This window comes from Aphis gossypii, chromosome 2 (assembly GCF_020184175.1).
Source record: "Aphis gossypii isolate Hap1 chromosome 2, ASM2018417v2, whole genome shotgun sequence".
Taxonomy (NCBI): domain Eukaryota; kingdom Metazoa; phylum Arthropoda; class Insecta; order Hemiptera; family Aphididae; genus Aphis; species Aphis gossypii.
This window is the reverse complement of record NC_065531.1, coordinates 31890480-31917258: the sequence shown is the minus strand read 5'-3', so window position 1 is coordinate 31917258 and position 26779 is coordinate 31890480. Positions and strand designations below refer to the sequence as shown.

The 26779-nt window shown below is 26.5% G+C and overlaps 1 protein-coding gene and 1 long non-coding RNA gene across 2 annotated transcripts; one reads left to right on the top strand and one right to left on the bottom strand.

Moving 5' to 3' along the window:
- Positions 1–76: 76 nt before the first annotated feature.
- Positions 77–5479, top strand: LOC114119830 (nucleolar protein 6). The gene is made up of 17 exons (XM_027981545.2): positions 77–470; positions 932–1114; positions 1184–1496; positions 1571–1731; positions 1799–1919; positions 1984–2159; positions 2223–2338; positions 2406–2694; positions 2761–2988; positions 3405–3690; positions 3742–3896; positions 3967–4130; positions 4194–4447; positions 4517–4737; positions 4828–5016; positions 5095–5196; positions 5264–5479. The coding sequence occupies exons 1-17, from the start codon at positions 174–176 to the stop codon at positions 5420–5422; spliced, it is 3414 nt and encodes a 1137-aa protein (XP_027837346.2). The 5' UTR covers positions 77–173; the 3' UTR covers positions 5423–5479.
- A 2048-nt stretch (positions 5480–7527) lies between these two features.
- Positions 7528–9766, bottom strand: LOC114119837 (uncharacterized). Its single transcript, XR_007604065.1, has 2 exons — positions 9616–9766; positions 7528–8062 (listed from the first exon to the last, which is right to left on the bottom strand). It is a non-coding gene; the product is annotated as an uncharacterized LOC114119837 (long non-coding RNA).
- Positions 9767–26779: the final 17013 nt, after the last annotated feature.

The following is a 26779-nucleotide window of genomic DNA, read 5'->3' as shown; positions in this document are numbered from 1 at the left end:
ACTGTTATCGTTTTATAAACATTTTATCAGTGCCTAAGATTTTATTTATTTATTTACGTTTGTTATCTAGAATACGAATTATCAACGAAACTATAGTGGTGTGTAGAAGAGCGGAAGATATGAATTAAACACGTGCACGTGCACTTTTAAGTTTTAACGTCTCTTTTTTTATTATGACTTTGGACATAATTCCAACGATGGAGCTGACTACCGGCGACGAATGTGGCACGAAACGTAAAAAGAAACAAAACCCTGATGGAGGAAAGAGGATTAAACCACCTACGGCTGAAGAGTTGAATAAGCTACGAGAAACGGAAAACCTTTTCTTGTCAAATATGTTTCGCTTGCAAATTGACGAAATGTTAAAAGAAGTGAAACCAAAACAATCTACTTTAGACAAAATTCAAGAATGGTTTGATAAGTTTAGCATAGCTGTATTACAAGATATAGACACGACGGATTATAAAAAAGTACATATTCTGTATAGCTATACCTATTAAAATTTGTATTAAACTATTTTATTCCACTACCTATTGACACACCAAATTACACTTGCCACTAGGAAAGGTACTTATTAATTTTTTTTAGTAGGTAGCTTATGTATTACTAATGAGGTATCCAAATTTTATTGTGTATTTAAATATGATTTAAAATATTACAGTTTAGTTATCTTACCTAGCTATCTTAATGTAACTTTTTCCATACCACTATAGGTAATCCTTATTTTATTGTTTGTTATATTTTTGAGGCTAAGTGACTGAAGTTTCTTAAAATCTAGGTAACTATCATAATAATACATTTATTGTAAAATAACACAAAATCAATTTTCTACAACTCAAAGTTAGTTTACTTCAAAATTTTTTCAGCATGTTTGAAAAATAAATTGTGAAAATTATGATCTAAAATAATTTTTACTTATGTTTATTTTCAGGAATTATTATCAAATATAAATTTATCTGAAATTAATACACCATTTCATTTAAATCCTCAAAATAATACAGATGGAACTTTTCGTTTTACCAAGCCATGTTCTGTAAAAATTGTAGGTTCCCATTCATTAGGAACATCCATACTGCCATTAATTAAAGTCGATATTTCAATTGTAATGGGAAAAGTAAGTGTAAATTAATTATATATTTAAAACTGAAATTATTAATTGCTTTAATATTTACAAATTATATAGAATTTTTTTCATAAAAAAGACTATGCTGATGAAAAATATTTACGCAAAAAAGCGTTTTACCTGCAATGCCTTGCTAAAGAATTAATGAAAATACCATTTATGATCGATAATGATGATGTACAATTTTCTTTTGGAAGTCAATCATATTATTTACCTTCACTTATTGTAAAACCAATTGGTACATTGGGTAAAAAGTGCTGTTTTTGTTTACGAGTGGTTCCCGAAAAAGATATTTACAGCTTACATAAATTTTCTCCAAATATCAACAATATTAATGGTCAATGGTATTTTAATTCAAGTGTAGAAAATTATGGTAATTTAAATTTATACTTTTTTTTTTATTTTAAAAGATAAAATATGTATATAGTTTAATTTTTAATAATACAGATTCGAAAAATTATTCAACACCTTATTACAATTCACTCATTTTGCAAGATTTAGTAATGGATGAAAGTGAAATTTTGCTAAAAGAAATAATTGAAATTAATCAAAATGTTCAAGATGCTTTGATTTTATTAAAAATTTGGATTGCTCAAAAAAATCTTGGAGTGAGTGTTTTTGTTTATACATCTTAGTTAATAATTTAAATATTCAATTATATAATTTCATTTTCAGGGGATTGGAAATATCACTAACTATATATTGTCAATGTATGTTGTGTATTTGTTTAAAAAGCATAAAATAAACAAATTTATGAGTAGCTATCAAATAATAAGGAATGTTTGGTTAAATTTTGGTATGTTACTTTATTTAAATAATTTCAATTTTAAAATTCAAAATTATTATTATTTTTTTTTTAGGACAATCTAATTGGCATAATGATGGTATTACTTTAGTGGATAATGAAAGCAAAAAAGATAATAACCTTAAACTACCTTTAATGTCAGATTTCCATTCTTCATTTCAAGTTGTATTTGTTGATTCTTCAGGATACTTAAATTTGTGTGCCAATGTTTTTAAATCTAACTACATTCATGTAAGTTAAATTTAAAATTATATTTAATTTTTTATAATCAATACTATTTGAATATTTTTACAGATTAAAAATGAAAGCAATTTTGCTGTTGAAATGTTAGATAACTCAAACATGAATTCGTTTCCATGTCTGTTTTTAACTAAAGCTTCTTTTCTTCAACAATTTGATCATCTTATCAAGTAGTTATACATGCTAACAGGTGTTTATTAATACATATTTAATAATCATAATTATATTTTATTATAGTTTCAATGACATAAAGATAGTAAAGGATATAGTTAGTCAGCACAGTGATACAAAATCAAAATTGGATTTAAGGGAAGATTTAGCCTTGCAATTCCAGCAAATTATAGAACCATTATTACTTTCCAGTCTTGGTGATCGCATAACTGAAATGTGTTTCAATGTTTTTCAAGACTCTGTTGTTATGGGAAAAACTCAAGAACCATTTAGTAATTTTTTGATAGGTTTAAAATTAAATACTCAAAAAGCAAATTCAGTGGTTGAGCGTGGTCCAATTGCAAATTTACCTGAGGTAGTATTTTTAATAGTACTAAAATTTGTTTTACAAATATTATATATTGTATGTTATAAATTGTAGGCTAAAGAGTTTCGTTCATTTTGGGGTGAAAAATCTCAATTACGACGTTTTAAAGATGGAGATGTTTGCGAAGCAGTTGTATGGGCTGATAGTAAAGCGGCTATTAGTAAAAAGCGTTGTATAATTAGAGATATTGTAAATTATGTATTTTTACATAAATTATCAATTTCTTCAGAAAAATTTATTTATATTGCTGATCAAGCAGAATCAGTTTTAGAGAATCCATTTGTGAGTATACATTAACATAATAAAAACATCTTTATAATTGTTTAATTTTGTATTGCAAATATCACATTATTTTTATTAATTAGACCTTAATCATGTTAGTATTCACAAAAATAAGACTGGGTGTAATGATTGTTGACATTTTAAACAAAATCATGTTTTGATTATAAAATTATAATATTATGACATTGGAAGGGTAGTAATCAGTTTGATTTATAGTCCATTTATTTACTTTTGCCTGCCAAATTTTTTGTCTCTGTCCGTGTCTAATTATTAAGTATACTTTATATAAGATCAAGATGTACATAAATTAAAATTGTTATTCAATACTTCTGTAATATTGATATGATCCATAAATAATTTGTGATATTTACTTTATTTTTATAGAATATATACTTTAAGGTTATGTATATTTTTAGATACTGCCAGTTGGATTTGATTATGGTACTGGAGAAGCAGCAAGTTTGTGTTGTATTGATAATTTTAATGAGGTAGGAAAATTAATTCGTCAACTTGAAGGATTACCTTTAACTGTAAGTTCAGTACAAGGAGTATCATCTGTGTTGAGATATGCTGATGTTATACCACCATTATCTAGAACTCACGTTGACAATAAAAAACAAAGGAAGACTAAAGGAAATTGTATACTGGCACCAACTGATGAGGAAATAAAAATAGCTCCTGGATTTGTCAAACCAATTGAAGGTTTGTTTATCTGCAATAATTATTTCTCTTTTTAAACTATTTTAAATTTAGGTGTATTACAATTTGCATCCAGTGGAAAATGGCCTAATGAACTAAATGCTGTAAAAAGAATGATTACAGCCTTCTATATAAATCTAGCTGCAAGGTTACAAAAGGATTGTAATTTAACTTGTCAACCATTTGTTAATCATATAGATATCATGAAAGTATGTTCTAGAACTTCAGAAACTAATATAATATGCTGATTATATTTAATAATTTTTATTTTACTTTTAGAATGGTTTTGTTTTCCGTTTTCGTATTTATTATCCAGGTGAAGTATCACTTCTTAAAAAGGAATTAATGCCAGATGGTATGATCCGGTACAGAGATACTGAAGAATCCCAATATTTAGAGAGATCAATGGTGCAGTTGCCTACATTAACAAGTTCATTGCATGGGTAATTTATATAATTTATTAATTATTTTTTAAAAATTAATTAATTAAAGTTATATGTTTTTAGTCTCAGTGTTCAATATCCATCATTTGGACCAACTTGTTGTTTAGCTAAACGATGGCTTAGAAGTCAGCTAATTGATAATTTTCACTTCCCAGAAATGTGTATTGAATTGTTAGTGGCTAGCTATTTCTTACAGCCTGAACCATTTAAAGTAACCTGTCAACCAACTATTGGTTTTTTGCACTTTTTGCGGAAATTAGCTACAACTGACTGGTTTAGAGAATTTATTGTTATCAATTTCAACAATGATATTTCAAGTACTATATTATTTTATATTAACAAAATCTTAACATTGTGGTAATTAATGATCTATTTTATTAATCTAGAAGATCATATTTCATCATTGGAATGTTCTATTGCTAGCCAACAAAAAAATTCTTCAAGACCTGCAATGCTACTAGTTACACCTTATGACTTAGATGGTTCGTCGTGGACAAAAGAAGGCCCTTCATTTACAATACTAGCTCGTCTTATGCATTTGTCTAGAAAGGCTTTAGATATAGCTGAAGAAAGCTTATTAAAAAATGGCACTGTAGAAGATTTAAAAGTAACTATTAATTAGTTAAATTACTTAAATTATAAAAAAATAAAACATATTATATTTAATTGCCATTTAATCTTGTTTTATATTGAATAGCAAATATTTAGACCTTCGTTAGATAAATATGATATATTAATAAGGCTAAGGAACATAATGAATCCTCTAAGACACATGGCAGTTGATGCTAAAATGGCCAAAATATACTCGTTAGAACCACCTGAAGATAAAGAAAAAATACCAATTGTTGGGTTGAATCCAGTTCAAGAGTTACTAAATGTCCTAAGGGTATGTGTATATTATTATATAATAATTTAATAAATTGATGTTTTTATAAAAATCTAATATTTGGTTTATTAATTTCAGGATAGCTACTCTGAACAGGCATTATTTTTTCACGATACATATGGAGGCAATGTAATAGGAGTTGTTTTTAAACCTAATGTATTTAATAAAGTTGACTTTAAGGTGATTGTTAAAATATTTTATGTCATGAAAACGATTTCATGTTAAAATTAATATTTTTGGTTTATAGGTAACTAATGTCAATGGTCAGAAATTACACAAGTCTTCAAGTAATATAAAACAGGTTGAATTTAATTTAGATGCTTTCATTGAGGATATAGATGTACATGGTGGATTTATTGTTAAAGAAGTTGAAAAATGTAACAAATCATTGTTTTGTAATAATTAATACTTGTCCAATAAGATAATGTGTTCAATTTATTAAAACTATAAAATTATTGACATATTTTTTGTATTTATTATTTAACACACATATCATTAACATACTTTTTGAAAAATTGTAACATTTATACATTTTTTATTCATCAGTAATGACCATTCAATCATTTAGTACAACTAAAAAATATATTAAATAATAATATATGTATTACATTTTACATAATGTAACATTGCATTGTTTGTCATTATTAATTTCAAATGACACGGTTAAAAGTATCCTTTTTATGTCTGCCAGTAAGATGATTTGATAAATATTTTCAACATGCCTACCATCTGTAATTACAATTAAGCATAATAAATTCTATTAGGGGATATAAACATGTTTATATTTTACAAAATAAATTATTTTATTAGTCAAACTTATATTGATATCAAAATTTTTTATAAAAACTAAAAATTAATACATTATTATTAAATAATTTTAAAAATAAACGAACAGGGATTATGAAGTTATTGAATTAACTTTGTAAAATATTTTGTTTTCTCTAAAAAGTTATTTTAATGGCTGAACTTAAATCAGTTATTAATATTATATATTATCTGTTAAAGGTTTCTGTTTAAAGCCTTAAATAAATATAAAATATATAAAATAAAATCTATTATATTATATATTATAATAACCAATATTTGTCAGGAATCGTTTATTTAATAACAATGTACTTGTGTTAGACGTAAGTGCAATTAATTCATGATCATGCCTTTAAATTATAAGTACCGCGAGTTGTACCTATCAAAAATGTAATACAACCGATTATTAACCGGTGGTAATGATACTACAATTATTATGATTAAATTAATATTTATAAATAATTAATATAGTAAAGTTATACATATTGACATCTTGTACAACTATACGGTCTATACGAGTATATTCGGTCGCTCCTTCTAAAGATACTAGATAGTGGATAATAATATGTACCTATATCTATAACAGGAGTGTGTCCAGCAGGGTAGTTATAATATTATAACTACCTTAGTGTCCAGCAATGGAAGAGAAGTTAGAGGTTATTTTTCTTTCGATTGTAATTATCTTAAGGTGATCTATTATCTTTATATTACAATTTTATTACATAATATCTCCAGATCTTCAGACCAATATTGACTTTAAAAGTTAACTTTTCTGAAATACACCCCTGATATGTAGGAATAACTTTTATAACCATAATAAACAATAATAGTTTTAAAATATTATACATCCAAGTGCAAGTAAATAAAAAAAATTCAATCTTCAAGAAAAATATTTAAAATAAATTATAACAGTATAATATAAAAATAAATATTCAAAACTAAATTTGTTAATTCTCTAGAAGTTTTAATTTATTAGTGTCATCTCGACATATTATATTATTATCACCATTCATTTTTAAATGGTTTATGAAGCGCGATCTTCTGGACAATTAACGTTCTAATTCACACACAAATGATCTCAACTCACTAACAAGAGTACGCTACCACAATAACGGTCACATTATCTCACATAATGTATTCACAATTAAAACGATTTCACGAAAAATTCAGGGTATGGATAAGATATTTAAAATAATTTTTAATTTTTATAAAATAATTTATTAATATCGCTTTATCTATGCGACTAGGTACCTAGGTATGCATTTAAAAAAAAAATTGCATGAATGAGTCACTGCGTTGCTGTTTGCTAATTGTTGATGCAATAAGAGATACATGTACGATATAAATATTATATTATAAATATATATTGGTAATTTAATGTTATTACTAAACTATATTATTCAATATTGATATATATTTTTTTTTATAGTCGTAATATGTTATATTATAAAATAAAATAAATATTTGTTGCATTTTATACTTCTGTACATAGGTATGTATTTGTTTGTACGACTTGTGGCTGTTATAAGGAAGACCTCTGCAATATCGATTATCGATGCAATGTAAGTGGGTAGCATAAAAAAATTGTTATTCGTATAGAATTACCTATATACCCACTTAAAAAAACCAACACGTATTTCATTCCTAACACTCATGGGTATAATATTATTGAAATATTTTATCAAAATAATAATATTTACACACACGTTATATATATAATGTATATAATATCAAGGACATGTTAAGTTGTTTTCAATTTATTATTATAACGGTTAGAAATTTAAATCTTTCAGTCCAGTGTGGTTCGGTTTGACACGGATGGAAGAACGATTGCTACGTTTCATGGTTTTTTTGGTGGAAGAGAAGGAAGCAGGACGAGAAGACGATGAGGAACATAGGCGTTTCGTAGATCTTGTACGTGCTTGGGACTTGCATCGTTTTGTGGTGCCGCAGGTCGAGCTGGGCCGACTTGGACATCCGTCCAAAGTGTTTCTCCGACAATTGTGCGTAGTTCGGCGAGGTCTGCATGTCACACAAGGATCCACCGGTGATCCGTCGGGTATTGCGTATGCTGGTAAATATGCCGCTGCAGGACTGTCGTTTGCTGCCACACCGTCTCGCTGCGTCTTCCCCTGAATCCCATGGTCTGGTAGATTTTTGTCCTGAAGCGTAAGACGCAAGTATGAAGTCATCAAAATCGCCATCAAAAGATACTGCGACGTCAAAATCATCATGTGAAACCCTTTAATAATATATAGTGTATTGCGGTATCGTAGTTATCATAATATGCATTGTATCAATGTAAATATTCAGCTTTTATTGTTGAATACTCAAAAAACAGCTATTATAACCACTATAACCATTGATTATAAATACTAATATACTATAGTATTTATAATAAATGCTATAACTTATCTAGTTGCAGCGTAGTGAATGACCACGGACCACGACAAAAATAAGTTAGTCTACAGCGTAAGACTATCTAATTATAAAGGGATTCCGCCCTGTCTGTTGCTATCAATAATGATTTCAAAACACAAAACAAATGTCAGCGATTTTCATCCATCAGATATAATTCACATAGTTATTATATCTTTGGTGAGCTTAAAAGATCCAGAATCAGATTGGGCTTAGCCACGTTAATATTGAACGAATTATAATGCAAATTCTAATTTGTAATAATTATCGCATTATAGGTACAAAATTTAAGGGCGTCCATCTTCGAAAATCTAGGGGGACAGTGTATTTTTTCACTACCTAGTATTGATCTTTTTGTTAACCTGTTAACTGCTTTAAATATGTAAGTTTACGTAGTATAATATCATATGACTGTATTCATACAATAATTATAGTATTTCAAGTATTTGTTAATTTATCATAATTATTTAATTCTTTATAAAATAGGTAGTATAGCTAGTATAGGTAGTCAAATTTCTAATAAAATGTAAAATATATAACATACACTTTATTATTTAATTTATACAACTACTACTTATATAAAAAAGTAATAAACATTATATTACTAAGGGTAATCAAATGTTAAAACAAAAACTGTAACGAACACTATTATCATCAATTTTATTTATTTAATGTATCAATTATAATATTTATTCATATATTATGTATTAGTGCATAATATAATAGAAACAGAAAAGCCAAGAGAGGGACATGTCCCTCTTGCCTCTACCAATGGACGCCCTTGGGTACAATATACTATATAAATATAATATATGCGAACCACTACAAATGAGTATTCTCATAATTTTTTTTCATTAAAATACTACCTCTACCAAGGTCGATTTCAAAGTTCACGCTTGATTATTATGGCGCTCTCGTCTTATTTCTTTGTACGTCACAAATATAATTACAATTTTAACGAGCCGTACTAATGCCGACCTATTATTCTTTATTCGTATTATTTTTGTGTGAATGTTATATTAATATGTTTTTATTTGTAACTACAATAATATATTCGATGTCCATATTAAAAGGTCCGTTGAGGCGTTGAATATCGGGGATATACCTATGCTAAACGTGATACGGAGTGTATTCTGTAGCATGTTAGATGTTACTTCAGGGCCTTAGGAATAGAGCGATTTTATGCTCATCATTCATCAATATGAATTTAAATAACTGTATAAATATACGAACATTATTTTTTTAAATATTTCGTTGTATATTACCTGCATACTATAATAATTATTGATCTAGATAAATTGTAATACATCGTATCATTTTAATCAGTATAATATGATTTATGTAAAATGAATAAAATAAGTTTAATTTAATACGAACCAATTAATAGCTGAACAAAAGATACATCTTCACGAATACATCTTTTGAAACATAATATCTGCAAATGTTATCATAGATACCTACACTAGAAATAGATTCGACAAAAGTCATGCTATATGGTCAACAGTTTGATACCAGCAAACGAGTTTTGAGTGCTTAGCGACAAATACATATCAACATAATATAAACATTTTGGGGTTACTGTGCTTAGTTTTTATTTGAAATAATAAATTCTCACTATATGATTGAAACATTTGAAACCAAAAAATCATATGAAAATAGAATAAAAATTATAAAAAATATATAGTATTCAAATATACCTATAATATATGGGTGGTTTTTTATTCTTTGGTTTTTATTGATATTGTATTTATAAATGTCCAATGTCAATGTTTATTTAAACATAAACTTATATTATATAGGAAATAAATAAACTAAATTTATAAATAATTATTTAAATTTTAAATTGTATTTTGTATAATCGCTTATTATCTATGGTTAAATATGAATAAAAAAATTGTACCACATTAGCTTATACAATTTAATTTAAATAAAATAATTGTTCTATTGTCTTTTAAAGACCTCATCAAACTTACAAACATAATTAAATACCATATCTAAGTGATATGAGAATCAGGAAGTTATTCATAAAATAAACTAAAATAAATCCATACGTGTAATATTTTTACGAGTAACTATTTAAAGTTCCCAAATTTTACATTGAATAACGTATAAATTCTCACAACTGATAAATGACATTTAAATTGGACGAAAGAGTAATAAAAACCATCATAATTATTTTGCTTTGAAAACTATATATATTGAAAAAGATGCATGTAATATCTTTTATACATACTTTCACAGGCGCAGATTCGATTTTTAGACATATATTTTTGAAGTTAAAAATAAAAATTTAAATTCTTTGAAATAAAATGATATAATTACAATTATGCATAAAAAAAAAGAATACAATACTTAAAATTTAAAAAAAAAGTTCGGTTTAATAACAAAACTTGTACATACAGTAGAACTTCAATTATCCGAACGCTAATCAACCGGACGAGAAAAAAAAGAAAAAGTCGGCTTTTTTAGTTTTAAAATATGTCACATACCTATTGCTTATTTTGTTTCAATTAAATATTTTAATAACATTTTTTGTTTATGGTTATGAATTTTAAATTATATTACATACATATTATTATATTAATAATAAATACATACATACAATATATTCATACAATTATATAACCTTTGATATGTCATATGTCAATCATTCGGATATTTGCTTATCAGGACCATCCTTGACAATAATTAATCCGGATAATCGGAGTTCTACTGTACTTACAATATACATAATATATAAAGTTTAAAAGCTTAGTATATAATGTATAAATGTGTAATTATGTAATAATTTTTATAAAAGAAGGATTAGAAATGAATTTTCCTGTTTCCTATCGGCTATATAGTCTATAAATCTATAACCATATCTAGTACATATTTTGTGTACAAGGTTTTCATTAAATTAATAAATTAATAAAATGTATGTTGTAGACAGTGGTACTGCACAAGTATAAAACTATTTTTAATTTTATTTCACTATTAAGACAGATAAAATTGTTATGATCTTCGCGATAATATTGTTATAATTAAATAAATAATATATAGACAAATTTGAAATTTTACTATGCCCTTAAAAAGATTCCAGTTAAGCGGCCCTGTGCGCCCCGTGCAAATACCTATGATTTACTGTAATCACAAACTTTCTAATTTCTATACATATTATGTAGTGTTCCAGATGCCAATGTAACAATACATATATATATATATTACAAACGATGGTTAAATTGTATAGAATTAAAGTGAAAGAATCGTACTGAAATTGCCAAAAGTATTGAGTAATAACATCTATATATGTAATTATGATTATGCACAGTTCTACTGATGCACGTCTATTATTAAGTTGTATTGAAGAAAAATTCCATGTGCACGTTTTTAAATTTCTTTCAAGACATTCATTTGTGAAAAATAATACCAGCTGGTTTAGAATAAAACGATAGTTAACTAAATAGAATCAAATAAAAAGTATGTTTTTCTCGAAATAAAGTTATGAAAAATAGCCTTTGAAAACAAAAAACGAGAAAACAATACAACTATAATATTATACAATTTTCGTGACTCAAGTGTAACTACAGTGCCTACAACCAAAAGTTTGCAAAATATGTTTTGTGAATGTAGGTACGTATTTATTTATATTTTATTATTACATGTATAATATCGTATGTATGGTATATATTTCTATTTTTAATAAATTGAATTCTCAAATATATTCATTAAATTAAATCCCACACATTTTTACACTAATCGTATACGTCTTATGTTATATACGTACGGTTGTTGATTGGCAGAGTCAATTTATTTCATTTGTAATGCAATGTATATTGATATGATATTATAGTATTATACCTATGCATAAATTGTTATTTAACCAATTAAAATCTTTGACTGTGGTCTGTGACCAAGTGTGATGCAATTGTACCCGGTGAATACGTATATACTTTAAACAATAACTTTATAGTTATTTTCCTTATTTACTAAAGATATTACTTTTGCGTGGGTTCCATGTGCTATTTTGGATTACTTAATGTTTATAGCTGATGTTTGAACGATAGCGTGTTAATTTTTGGTTGACATTTTTACATATAATAGTAATTTTTTAAATTGTGTGCGTTTGTTTTATTTATAAGTATAAAACCTAAATACTATTTTTTCTGTTTTTTCTAATTTATGTTCTTATGAGAGCACATTATTAAATATTTTTATCAAAGAATAACGATATAATCTAGTTGTTACTAATAGGTATATTTGTTGCACATAATTTGTTACTTGTACCTACACATGTAAATCATACATTTTAGCCTTTAAGTATAATGTGCGTACCTAAAATTATAAATTAATATATAGTTTATAGATAATAGTTATAAGTCAACATTTATTTAATGTATGTTGTATATAAAATAGTTTAATAACTGACTGAGATAAATATCTATTACATCGTACATTTTTTCAATAATATCCGAAACTAATTTAATTTAAAAAGTCAGCCATATAGCTATTACAAAATTAGACAATATGTGTTATTATATTTATTTACACACATTTAACATTTATTACAATAATATCATAACTCTTAAGTCATAACTCATAAGTAATAGCTAATAAATTATAGGTACTAAGAATAATAATAAAATATCCCATTATTTTTTATTAAAATCCTTAATTTTTGAAGCTTAATCTATACTCTAGGTATACTTGAATTTAAATTTTAAGCAGATAAAATATCGGTAGTATTTATGATATTTTAAACATAGGTTTATTCAATTATTTACAGAGGATATAATGTTAACAATAAAACATTATATATTTTTATTTTTTGTAGTCGTATATTACAATTGCATGGCATTATAGCGTATGTGATATGCAATGATATTTAATTTAAATATGTGTACATAATATAGCCATAGGGGTTCAATACATGTTTAGAAATAGAAAAAACATCTGATAATCAGAAATCATCGTATAAAAAAAAAAAAAAATTAAGCAGAATTTTGTTATTCTTTTTTTGAATTTTAATTATAAACTATTTACATTAAATCAGTTAAAACGTCCTGTTATACCATTATAAGCTTTAACTATTAAATTTTAATCAAAATTTATAATAAGATCTTCGAACATTCACATAAAATATTTCTTATAAAAAAGTGTAGATCATAGATATAAAAATATAATATGTATATATATTTTTTTTTTGAATTTTCAGGTTAACATGAAGGTTGAAATTGAAAAGTGTTAAATTTAATATTTTATGTGGATATATAAACGTATACTATACATTCTAAATTCTTATTTAAAAATATTAAACTCTTGTAGGTAATTAATAATTGTATATGCACTACAGATATTCTTATAACTATGTATAAAATAAAAATAATATATAATATTATATTATATAGTATCACTATATGTATATTTTAAATTTTTTACATTTAATATACAGTATACACACAACTGAATTTATAAATAATTTAAAATTATATTATATTAGGTAATTAGGTATATTGAAAGGTGTACAATAAATAAATTGACAGTGTTACACTTTTAATTCACTAAATAAAAAATTAAACAATACCTAATAAGTAATAACAATAATGAGACATGTTAAAATGATATGATGATGCATATACATGTACACAATATGTCCATAATAAATAAATTGTCCTTGGATCAGTTACGTATAATAATCCTTGAACCAATTATCGTATGGTCGATAAAAATAAGGGATTGATGCGTATGCCCTTGAGTTTCGAATTTATTTGTATAAATGTATAATATATATATACATATGATATGAAATTGAGATGGCGCGAAACCTTCAATCGTAGTGCCATGATATTTTACATTTTTATGCGTTTATACTGCAACGGATCACTTTCGTTTGAAGGTCTGTTTTTGTATGTATATACATAAATATACATATATAAATGACCTAATGACGTACACATAATGCAATGTATACACAATATAAGGGTCAGTAGAACAAATTCAAGGTTGGTTTTTGCCCTCCGCGGGGAGGAATAACACTAAGGCGCACTGTTACTTTTCTACTGTCGACGTAGTGTTTACGTGTATATTATATAATAATATGTTTATATATTAATACGTCGTATGTGTATACAATAATGTACATTATTGTTCAATAGAAAAGCTATCCCTGCGGAGCGATATTTACATGTGCGCCGGATTTATATGCATATAATGTTATTATTTTAATTTTGTTACTGTACACAAACAAACGTCGAGGACAATGATGGACGATAGTAACGACTAACGATCAATGATGAATAAAAGTCAATTCATTAAAAAAAAAGTTTATATTTTATAAGCGTGGTTTTTCAATAAATCTCAATCGGGTGCATACAAAATAATAATATCATATATTGTTTTTTAAAGATTTATTTTATAATCGAGATTTTAATTTTTTTTTTTTTTTAACATGTGTATAGAAATTATTTGGAATAGATAACAAAAATACTATTAACATAGAAATGTATAATAATATATTCCCTGTTTATTTTAGATCTTTTATTCTGGAGGAAAGGGGTATCATACGTTTTCAAAGGGGCATGTCATAGGAGTAAATAACTTAATAACGAAAGGAAATAAAAATGTCGTATATATTTTTTTTCTTGGAGAAGGGGGGTATTACTCTGCTGGTCACTCCCTGAAACAAACACTGAATACTTACCATAACAGATGGAGAAGCATTAAAATCAAACTGCTAATCAAATATAAGCGTACTTCCTATTATTAACACTATTTAATAAAACAACCTATACTTAATCATACAATTTAATAAGCAAAACGTATAATGCAAATATAATTTAAACTGGGGAGCTAAGATGCCTATGTATGTTATTTAGATAAAAAATAAAATAAATTCATATTTATTTATTAAATAGTCACTAAAACAAAATGCAAGTAAATTAACATTGGATTGGATAAATACCAAATCAATACTAAAAAGTTAAAATTTGTTAGTACTTAGCTAGATAACACTAGACATTGAATAGTCTAATGATAAATTTTAAATATTTTTTCTATAATATTTAAATTTTTTACGAATGTAAAACAATGAACATTCAGGATATAATTTATTTTGGTATTAAGTTAGTTACGAAATTAAATATGATCGAGTAGTATAACGCTAAGCTCCGTAGTGCTAAAAATTAAAATATGTATTATGTACAATGAGTCAACGAACATATTAAAATTTAAGTTTTGTTCAGTTTTTTCATTTTAAAATGACGTATTAATGTATTATTGAAAATTATATAGAATTGAGAAAAAAATTATTTCAGAAAATTTGTTTTTAAGTCAGAAAACCTTAGATAATGCTTTTTATTCTCAAAACGAGCATATAATATTATGTTGAGTAAAAAATAATATTACAAAAGTTACGAGTATTCTGTACAGTGATATGAAAATATGAGATTTCATAAGATATATTAATATTATTATTCTTATTTACATTATTATATAATTTTGATGTGCTGATAATGGTTTTTTTTTTATCACAAGCGATGAAACGTTCAAGTGCGATACGGTTAATAATAATATTTTATTTTAATGATCAAAATGGATTATACGACTTCCTGCTGTTGACTTTCGTTTAGTGTGCGTCCGAAAGTCTTTAATATATTTATATATACTGTACGCACGTTTGTATTATACTTATATATAAACGTATATGTTGACCAATCGTAAATGTGTAAGAAAAACATTGGTGCAGCCTGATTAAGTATCAAACACGGTTTTATATTTTATTAATTAATTGTGAGGAAAAGAGACACGTTCCGGTTGCGGATGAGTAAGAAAACAAACACTGCGTCGTAGATGATGAGCGGTGGCGATGACGACACGTTATATAAATGTACAGTATATATATATGTATTTATAGGACATACGTTGTGCAGCAGTATCTCGAACGGTTTATTGCAGGGGTCTCCAAACTACGGCCCGCGGGCCGGATACGGCCCGCGAACAAGTTTTAAACGGCCCGCAGCACCCATAAGACGGTAATAAAAATAGATATCTAAATATAATATGTGTAATTTAAAAAGTCGTTATCGGAGGCACGTATCATAATTTATGAAGACAGACATTGCAATTTCCTTTTATATTTTTAGTTTTAACGTCGATAACGGAGAGATTAGTCACATAGACGAACGGCACGACGAAATCATTTCATAACGTTTGTACAGTTACATGTCTAAGTTTGCAGTGCTTTTATTATAAATATTATTCTTTACTTATTAATTCACTAATTCGACATGTCAGGAAGAGGATTGAAAAGGAAAATAGATTCAGAATGTCGTGTTTTCAATGAAAAGTGGTCGTTGGATTATTTCGTAATTTATTCAGGTGACAAAATAATTTGTTTAATATGCAAAGAAAGTATTTCTGTACTTAAGGAGTACAATATTCGAAGGCATTATGAAACGAAACATAAGACAACTTTTTCAAAATTTACTGAGAAATTACGGTTAGATAAATTGCAGTCACTTCAAAATAATTTTTCATCACAACAATTATTATTTAAAAAACAAAAAAATATTAATGAAGCTGCCACAAAGGCTAGTTTTCGTATTTCACATCTATTGGCAAAAAGAGGAAAAGCGTTTTCTGATGGTAGTTTAATAAAAGAATGTATAATTCAAGCAGTTGAAGAAATTTGTCCAGAAAGAATTGATACTTTTAAAAATATTAGCCTTTCTGCTAACACAGTTACCCGTAGAATTGACGATATTAGTAATAATTTAAATTCTCAGGTTAGTAATAAGACTCAAGAATTCATTTCGTTTAGTATAGCACTTGACGAATCAACAGATGTATCTGATACGTCACAGTTACTTTTATTTATTCGAGGTGTTAATAAAGATTTAGAAATTTCAAATGAACTACTTTCTGTACATAACCTAGCATGCATGGAACTACGACAGGTATCGACATATTTAAAGTTATCGAAAAATCATTTTTAGAATATAATTTGAAATGTATCACTACTGATGGCGGAAGAAATATGTGTGGCACAAAAAAAGGTTTAATTGGACATATATTTACGAATTGTGAAAAAGAAGGTTTTAAACCAATGACTTTGCATTGTATTATACATCAGCAGGCATTATGCGGAAAAACTTTAGACTTGTCTTGTGTTATGGATCCAGTAATATCAACAGTAAATTTTATTCGCTCGAGCGCACTTAGGCATCGTCAGTTTCAAGATTTTTTGAAAGAAATAGAAACAGAGTACCCAGATATACCGTATTTTACAGCAGTTCGATGGCTTAGTCGCGGAAAAGTCCTATCGCGATTTTTTGAACTAAGAAATGAAATTGAAATATTTCTAATTGATAAGAATCGATCATTGCCTTTACTTACAGATAGTGAATGGGTTTGGAAATTAGCTTTTTTAGTGGATATCACAAAATATATGAACGACTTCAACCTAAAATTACAAGGTAAAGATGTTCTAATTTGCGATGTTTACACATTAGTAAAAGCATTTAGGCAAAAACTTATTTTATTTGAAACGCAAATTTCAAAAAATTGTTTTATTCATTTTTCTACTTGTGATAAATATAACAAAGAATCAAAAACACAATTTCCAGTCGACTTCGCTCAAGAAATAATTTCTGAACTTAAAATCCAATTTAAACAACGTTTTTCTGACCTTGACGTAAAATCGGAAGAAATAAATATTTTTCAAAACCCGTTTAGTTGTGATATTGAGAAGTTACCTCCTACCCTTCAAATGGAAATGATTGATTTACAAAGTAATGATGCACTGAAAATCAAACATCGTGAAGAGACTTTAGTTGATTTTTATAAATTTCTCCCAGATATACAGTATCCAAATTTAAAAAAATTTGCAATTGAATATATATCTGTATTTGCTACGACTTATTTGTGCGAACAAACTTTTTCTAAAATGAAATACATCAAATCGAAATATAGATCGGCCTTAACTGACAAACACTTGGAGTCAATTTTGAAAATTGGAACTAGCAACATACAACCTCAATTCGATCGAATATTAGCAGAAAAACATCAATTTCATACTTCTCATTAAAAAAAAAAAAATATTAAAATTACAATGTATATATTATTATCATTTAAGTTTATACCAATTATATTTAAGTATATTGTAGACAATATTTTATAAAAAGATTTAAAATTAACTTATATTTGTATACCTATATTTTCATAAAATTAAAAATTATATGTGTTAATAAACTTTTGGCCCGCTAAGAGCATTTGATATTTTTTGTGGCCCTTCAATAAAAAAGTTTGGAGACCCCTGGTTTATTGTCTTAATCGATGGCGTACCCAAGGTCCAGATTAAAAGCAAACATCAGACAGGAGGGCTACTTTATTACCTCTGGCTATAAAATTTGGCCCTAATCCCCTTTCTGTGGGTGTGAGATGGTTCCTCTGCTGTATTATATATATTATTAGATATCAAATTCACAATACGTTTTCTCTCCTAAAACTCGCCGTCTCCCTCATTGTCCGTTAAGATTTCATTCCCGATAACGATATAACCTAATTTTCACACGAATTTAATAAAGCAACACTTCGGATAGAATATAGGTACCTATAGGTACAGCAAAGATCAGATGTAGATCGCTCGTCTTATTACATTCGCAGAAGCACTGGATATATTGGTGTTTTTAATTATTTAATATTAAGTATATTATTTTTTTTATCTAACCTTTTGCTGATATTTGTTTAAAAATGTTTCATTTATTGTCGGTAATTCGTCTTAACACAAATAGAAAATACGATAAAAGTATATATAATATTGTAGAAAACTCCTATTCAAATAGTAAATAAATAATTTGAAAAATACCATAATATTATTATAACTATATTGTTTTACTCAAAGTATAGAATTTAAAGATTAATATAATATATGATTTTGATATTTATATATCAGAATGAAAAACGACGATAAGTTGTTAGTCATAATGAGAGTATTCGCCACTCAAAAGTCGTGCCGACGGCTGTGAGTAATACCTATATAATACAGCCTTATTAGGTACTTTTACTATCGTTGTTAAACTGATAGATATATTTTTATAATACAACCCGGGCTTTCACCCAATTTACAGATCATACATTTAATACAATACATAGATTATACATAGATATTTTAAGTAATATTTAAGTAGAAAGAAGGGTCCAAATTACCTCAATACATATAGTGATGAAGTGGCTCATTTTGACCATAATTAGTTGAGAATATATGAAATATTAATGGTTATAAAGATAAATTAACTGTACAATTTTCAGTTACCATTAAAATTTGTTAGTTTAAAACATACATAACGTAAGCCACTTTAACTAATAAGTACAGTAAAACATTAATTATTATATAAAAATTATTTTATCAACAATTATACCTAAAGGCTTAAGTATACGTCGGATACATTGCAGCACCAAAACGGCTTGAAAGGTAGTAAAATAAGTGTTCTAAGTGTTAATAGTTTTTCTGTTAAAATTCAGTAAATTTAAGAAATGTATAGCAAACAAGGATAGCTTTTATATAAGTTAATATGTCATTAATGTATATGTATTTCATAGGTTTAATTTTATAATAAGTTTTTTTTAAATTTTTAGATCGTAAGCCACTTAAAGCCTTCTACATTATGTATTTATGAAGCATATATAGATATATAATATATTGTAACAATTGATTACAACGCTACTAGAAAAAATAATTTTCCATTGATAATAAAAATCACATTTTTTATAAACTTGTAATTTATAATTTAGAACACAGAGATTCCTTTTTTTAATTAAGTGATAAACCATTAATAATTAGTATATCGGCTAGCGACGTTATACATATTATAATTATTATAATCACAATGATTTATAGTGAAAAAAAAAACAGTTAAATTGTTTTAATATGTACATTCTCAGTAAATTTGTAATGTGTATATTATTATGTGCTCTATCCATACTATTTATCATAATTTCTAATGAGACAGCGCACTATCAGGAATGTATAATTCTCAACTTGAAATTAAAAAAAAATACATTTATTAAGTAAAAAATTCAATTATCTGATAAAAAAAAACTGTGATAATTCTTTTAATTTGTCATCCTTAACCTTTGAAATACGAGAGCAAAGTTAAATGAACTTTTATAGAAAAAAAAATGTACATTACGTATTGTTTGTATGACGAATAAACCAATAATATGTCGATCATCATCAAAATAATATATTAATTGAAAAGTTGTATTGCATACAACTTAACAATTATTGTGTACAAAATACAAAATTAATAAAATACCTATAGCTTATTTGAGCTGTTGGTTTTAAATTCTAATATATACTTATTAAATACTATATTATATAATATAAGTTATAATATTATAATCATATTACAGTACATGCTCAGTTAAGAATGTTTAGTAGGTACAGATCATGATAGTTATATTATGATTCATAGTTTATTTATGTCGTTTAAAATGTTTAAATATATACATAATATTTATATATGTATAAGATTCATGGTTAGGTATTTTGAATGTCATTTTAAAAATATGTTTTTTTAAGAACCTAAATTAATAATATTTTGGTTATACCTCTATTCAGTAAATAACAGAAAGGATAAATTATGATGTTGTGACGGAAATGACCCCAAAAAAATATGTATATGTATATATATACATATACAGTTTTTAAGGACGCTCTTAGAACACTAAATTATTTATCTTTTTTTCAGTCATAACACAGGCTGTAAAATGGAGATTTACACACAAGCATATTAAATGATTGTATACACACCATATAACTTAGTGCACCTATAATTTGTTGAAGTGGAAGGACGAAAAAAATTAAAAACAATTGATAGATATGTTTTATAAAATATGATGACAATGTATTATAATTTATAATATTATCGTACCGTATACTGCGATATATTATTATATAATATAGTAAAATAAACATTTTTATATCAACGGCGGCTATTTGAACCACTACACATGCAAGAATGCGTTCAAGTGCCGAAAAAAATAAACTGGTAAACGGTTGTTTGTTTATCCACATTTTCAGTATAAACATATTATAATATATATGATATCGATTTATTTTCTTAACGCCTCATCTTGGTGTGGGGCACTTTTGTCCACTAGATCGTTATATATAATCCGGTTCGACCCGTCCGCGCATAAACCTATACACGCAACATCCATATGATACTTTAGGTATGTACACTTACATTGCACGGGACTGGAAATTAGAACATTTTCGGAAAATATTTCTATACACATAATATCATGTACCACCTACCTACTCGGGACCCTGCACCTTATTAGGTACCAACAAAAAAGTAAAATAAAAACGTGTCGGTTTTCACGCACCAGAACTCGCGCGATATTTATAATATAATGCAAAAATATATACTACCTACCTACATATATATATATTAATAAAGACGACCGTAAATCCCTCGCGATCCCTTCGCGTACCGTCCCGGTCGAAACACAATATATATACATAGTAAACACATATGTCGTATGGAGGTGATGTATGTATAAATACATACAAGTATACCGTGTATTATTATTATTATTGTGACTGCGGGGATGATAACCACACGTGACCGGGCCGAAAGGTTTCGACAAGTATACGATTAGATGTGATGTATTCGACCCACGATACGGCCACTTCTTCTTATAAATGAACCGCACTTGACTGCACACATACGACACACGACGACGAATCGTGTAGAATAATAATAATAATATGACAGTCGATTGACGATCCACTAAGTACCTACCCCATATAGGTACTTGGTGTTTTTATTAGACAGCTGCATCATTATTATTATTACAGCTATATATTGTATAATATATGTAAAGAGTATATTATATACTATACGGTTTGCGTAGAGTTTAAGCTTACCATGTAGGAGGTACTTGCCTATTATTCGTAATTTATACGGTCGACTTTTTTCTTTTAAATCGTTTGAAAGGACCGTGTTTACGTAATTAACGCCACCTCGATCAACGACCACACGCGAAATATATGTTCCACGTCACACACTTGACCGGCGACCAGGCTACATATTGTATAATATTATACGTGTTAATAATATACACGATAGATATTATCCTACCCACGATTCAGTAACAGCGACACGTCTGGTTGTTGACTAAGGATTTTTGCGAATGAAATAAAAAATATCAATGTTTGTAAAATTAATTGTCGAAATTATTATTCATGTTCAAGTTTAAATGACAAAAAGCACATCATAGAATGTCACATAAATCCATCATTTACACTAGATTAATTATTTTTAATAGTATTGAACAAAAGAAATAAAAAAAAATCACATTTATATAATATTATTATATTGATAAAATATATCGCGTATATTAAACGCAATATTCACATTAGGTAATAGTTGTTATAGGTATTATATAGAAATGTTTAAAAGGTTGGATGTTTTACTCGGTTAATATAATAGTTGTCCGTGAATCTTGCCAAATAAGACTTCGGAACCAATTTAGTTTTTATACGTGTCGATAGTTTTTTGATATTTAGGTGCATTTCTTTGGTCGATATTTCTTCATGACATGTAATGCAATGACTCCTGAAATTTAAGTATTTTAATGCAATATAATTCACAAAATGAATGCATGTATAAAATGTATCGTTATTAATTATGTTGAATGTATTCTTGAATCAATAATAATAGTAATAATATAGTATTTTATTAATTAAAAATACATATGAGATTAATATTATATTATTAACTTAAATAATACATCATATTATATTATGTACTTATAATAAATTTTAATTGTGTACGAAATTTACACTACAATCATAAATCATAATATTATAATAATATTGTTTTTGTTCTGAAAACTGAAAATTAATTTTTTTTAAACATGTATAGGTACATATAGCTTAAAATTGAAATAGTTTAATAATCTTTAATAGTTATTCCACATTATATAGTAAGTATTTTTTTTTATTCATATCAGGTTCATATCCATCAGGGAAAAATCAAACATTTTTTTAAAAGCAATTGCTTCAGTGAATTCTACATTAATTCATTATTATTATTTTACAGTTTGAATAAATTTAAAAAGTAAAATAGGAAATCATAATTGTAATCAGAAATTAGAATGCATTTTACAATATCAACAATTTGATTTAAACAGAGTGTAATTTATAAAAGATTATATGAATATAAATCAGGTTTATTATTTCTGCAGACAAAATAACATAATCTGTATAAGTATAATTAGGATAAGTGCAAATAGCTTGATTTTTTAATAGTTTATAATACTGATTAAAAAATGAGAGCGTAGCTATTACGGCATTACACCACCCAACTATAGTTATTTACTATCTGCACACTGAAAAAAATTATCATTTACTTTGTGTATCTATTAAGCAGAGTAACTGAAAAACGTATATTGGGATAATATGTGGTAAAATATTAATTATAATAGTACGTATATAATAATTATTAATTATACTATGTATTACATAACAATAATATAATATAATAGGCAGTGAAAAAATAAGTTTGTATTACCACACCACAGGAATTTCTTAAATGGTTTAAAAATATTGAGTATTTTAAAATAAGGTTCTTAATTATTAGTATAGTTAAAAATTCAGAAACCTGAAATTTATATGTTCAATTAAATAAAAAAAAATTGGATGACCATGTTTGGTGAATCGTATTCTGTATGTTAAGGGCACAGTATTAAAAAAAAAAACCCGCTCAGCAATGATAAATATGAAATTATATAAAAATAAATATTTTTAATTATAGATAACTACAAACTAAGGAAAAAATATTGAATATATAACTATACAATTTAAATGATTATAATATAAGTAATATATTAATATATTTTACTTAAAAAAGTTTTAAACAAAGAATGATTTTTATTATATTTTAAGATTATTTATTGAAGCAACGACACAATGACATTTAGATAAAAAAATTCAATTTTGCATCCAAAATTTATTAATTTAATGGACCAGTCAAGGGCCACTAATTTCAAGTATTCTGATTTCTGATTAGTATGTATTTACTTTCTAAAACTAAATGTTATATTGTGTTACAGAACTATGTATTGATTAATTTAAGATACAGCTGTATTCCTAATATTCCTATATTGGTATATTGGATAAAGAATAATAACTGATAAGATCATTTCAATAATTATTTTTCGTTTAGATATAAAATCAAATTGGTATTATTATATTTTTGTATCAATAGTTAAAACTATATAATATTATGGTATACTAGCACCGAGTGTCTGAGTATGTCTAAAAGTACTAAATAGTGAAACAACGTTAAGTAAAATCAAGACATTAAATTATTATTATAGTCTATATATTTATGGGTATATTGTTATTTATGAAAACGCGCTTATGGTTGATTTTTCATTAATTATAAACTCGAGCTCAATATTTTATAAAGTGTGATTGAATTATTTTTTTATACCTTAGTACTTTAAAGTTGTATTACCTAATTATAATCAATAATGATGATTGATAATACTGCATTGAAGACTAATTAAGAAAATTTATTTTGTATTCATAATTAATACAGACATAGACACATAGTCCATTATTAGATAGTATTGATTATTGAACATCACTATATGACTATATAAAGACAATTATTCGAACAAATTATTTGTCTTTTTCACAATAAGAATAATACGTAAAACAATTTAATAATGAAGAGAACTTCAATAATAAAATTGTAAAACAAGTTTTTTATTGATATTATTAATTTATTAGTTTTAAATTAAAATAATAAGAATAATAATCGAATAAAACTACTAAAAAGTATCAAATAATAGAAACAAAAACAGCTAGTACTTACAGAACATCGTTACTGCCGGTGGCGATGAAACATCCTGCTAAATCTGCCATTATATTGTGCAAATTTAGAATTGTGTTTGACACTACGAGATATCTGAGTATATTATAGACGCGTTTCTATGCATAGAAAGTAATAGTTTTTTTTTTTAATAATATTATGGTCGTTTGATTTTAAAACAAATCATTATTGTTGTTATACAACTAATCGTGTATTATAAAATCTAAGTATTAATGCGACAATGCATAATGTTGGTACAAACTTCACGAAGATACTGCCTGTGAACAACTGTAGAGTTCAGTGTTTCATCGGTGACTCGAACCAATTTTAACAGTTCATTAATACTAATGTTAATAATTGTTATTTATAATTTGGTTAAGTCCAAGTACAAAAAATATGATAATATCGCTGTTTACAATAAGTGTATAATATCTCTGCAAACGTTGTATAATTATACTCTTATAACTTAGAAGCCGCACCAATGCTTATCTTTATGATATAACAGTATAAATGTATAATAAACAATATTGATAAACATTAAAATATATACATACGACATACCTATACATATATATATGTATTATAATACGATAGATAATTTAATTTATAATACAGTTTATTATAAACTATATAATTTGGATTTTTAATTAAATGTTTAATACGTATACATATAGTTATATTACCTATAATATGTAGTGTATACAGGTGATGATAAAAATCGAATATTTCTAATGAGTAATGACTATTTATAGTCAACGATTAAACGTCGCGGATAAAATGTTAATCATGCTTTACAAATTGATTTTTTTTTTGATACTTTCAAAGATTCAAATTTACTACAATAGATATATATATAATATGAGTTTATGATACCTCGCGTAAAATGTGTTTTTTTATTTATCGAGCTATACACGCTCAAAGGGTAAATAGAAAAAAATACAATTCATGGAAAGATTGCGCGCACCTATATTATGTATATATATATAGGATACATAAGACTATCCAGTATTTGTCGGATTTTCTGAATGAGGGGTGAGGGTGGCAGACGCCGCTAAAGTCATTTTAACATTATACGCCTAACGGCAACAGCCTCTGCGTAATGGATTTCTGTGTAGTTGCCCAAAGGCGATATTTTGGCGCTGATACGCCTACACAATAATATTTTGTACGTATACACAATATACATAATATATATAATATTTACTCAAACTCGACGTCGGATTTGCATGTTGAAAACCAACTACGCAACCGGAGGCGTTTCCCTTTGATGTGCGCTGCAAAGTCAAAAGTTTAGAGTCCTTTTAACCGATGTAAATACATAAATATATATATATATAGAGAGAGAGAGAGAGAGACAGAGACAGAGACAGAGAGACAGAGAGACAGAGTGAGAAAGAGAGACGGAGTGATAGAGAGGTTAGGTGGGTAAACCGTCGTCAACATTTACTGTGTATACTATTGGATTTGCTGTATTCATAATATTATATAAACGACGGCGACATACCCCGAGGCTGAGTGATACAAGAGTGAGCGTATAATGTATACATAAAGTACTACAACGTTGTATTACGCCGTTTCCCCTGCGCTCAATTAACTGAAAAATCACAAGCAACCGTTTATCGACGTCGCATATTGTTTCTGGCTAATTAGATTTCTGTAATCTTCCATGTTCC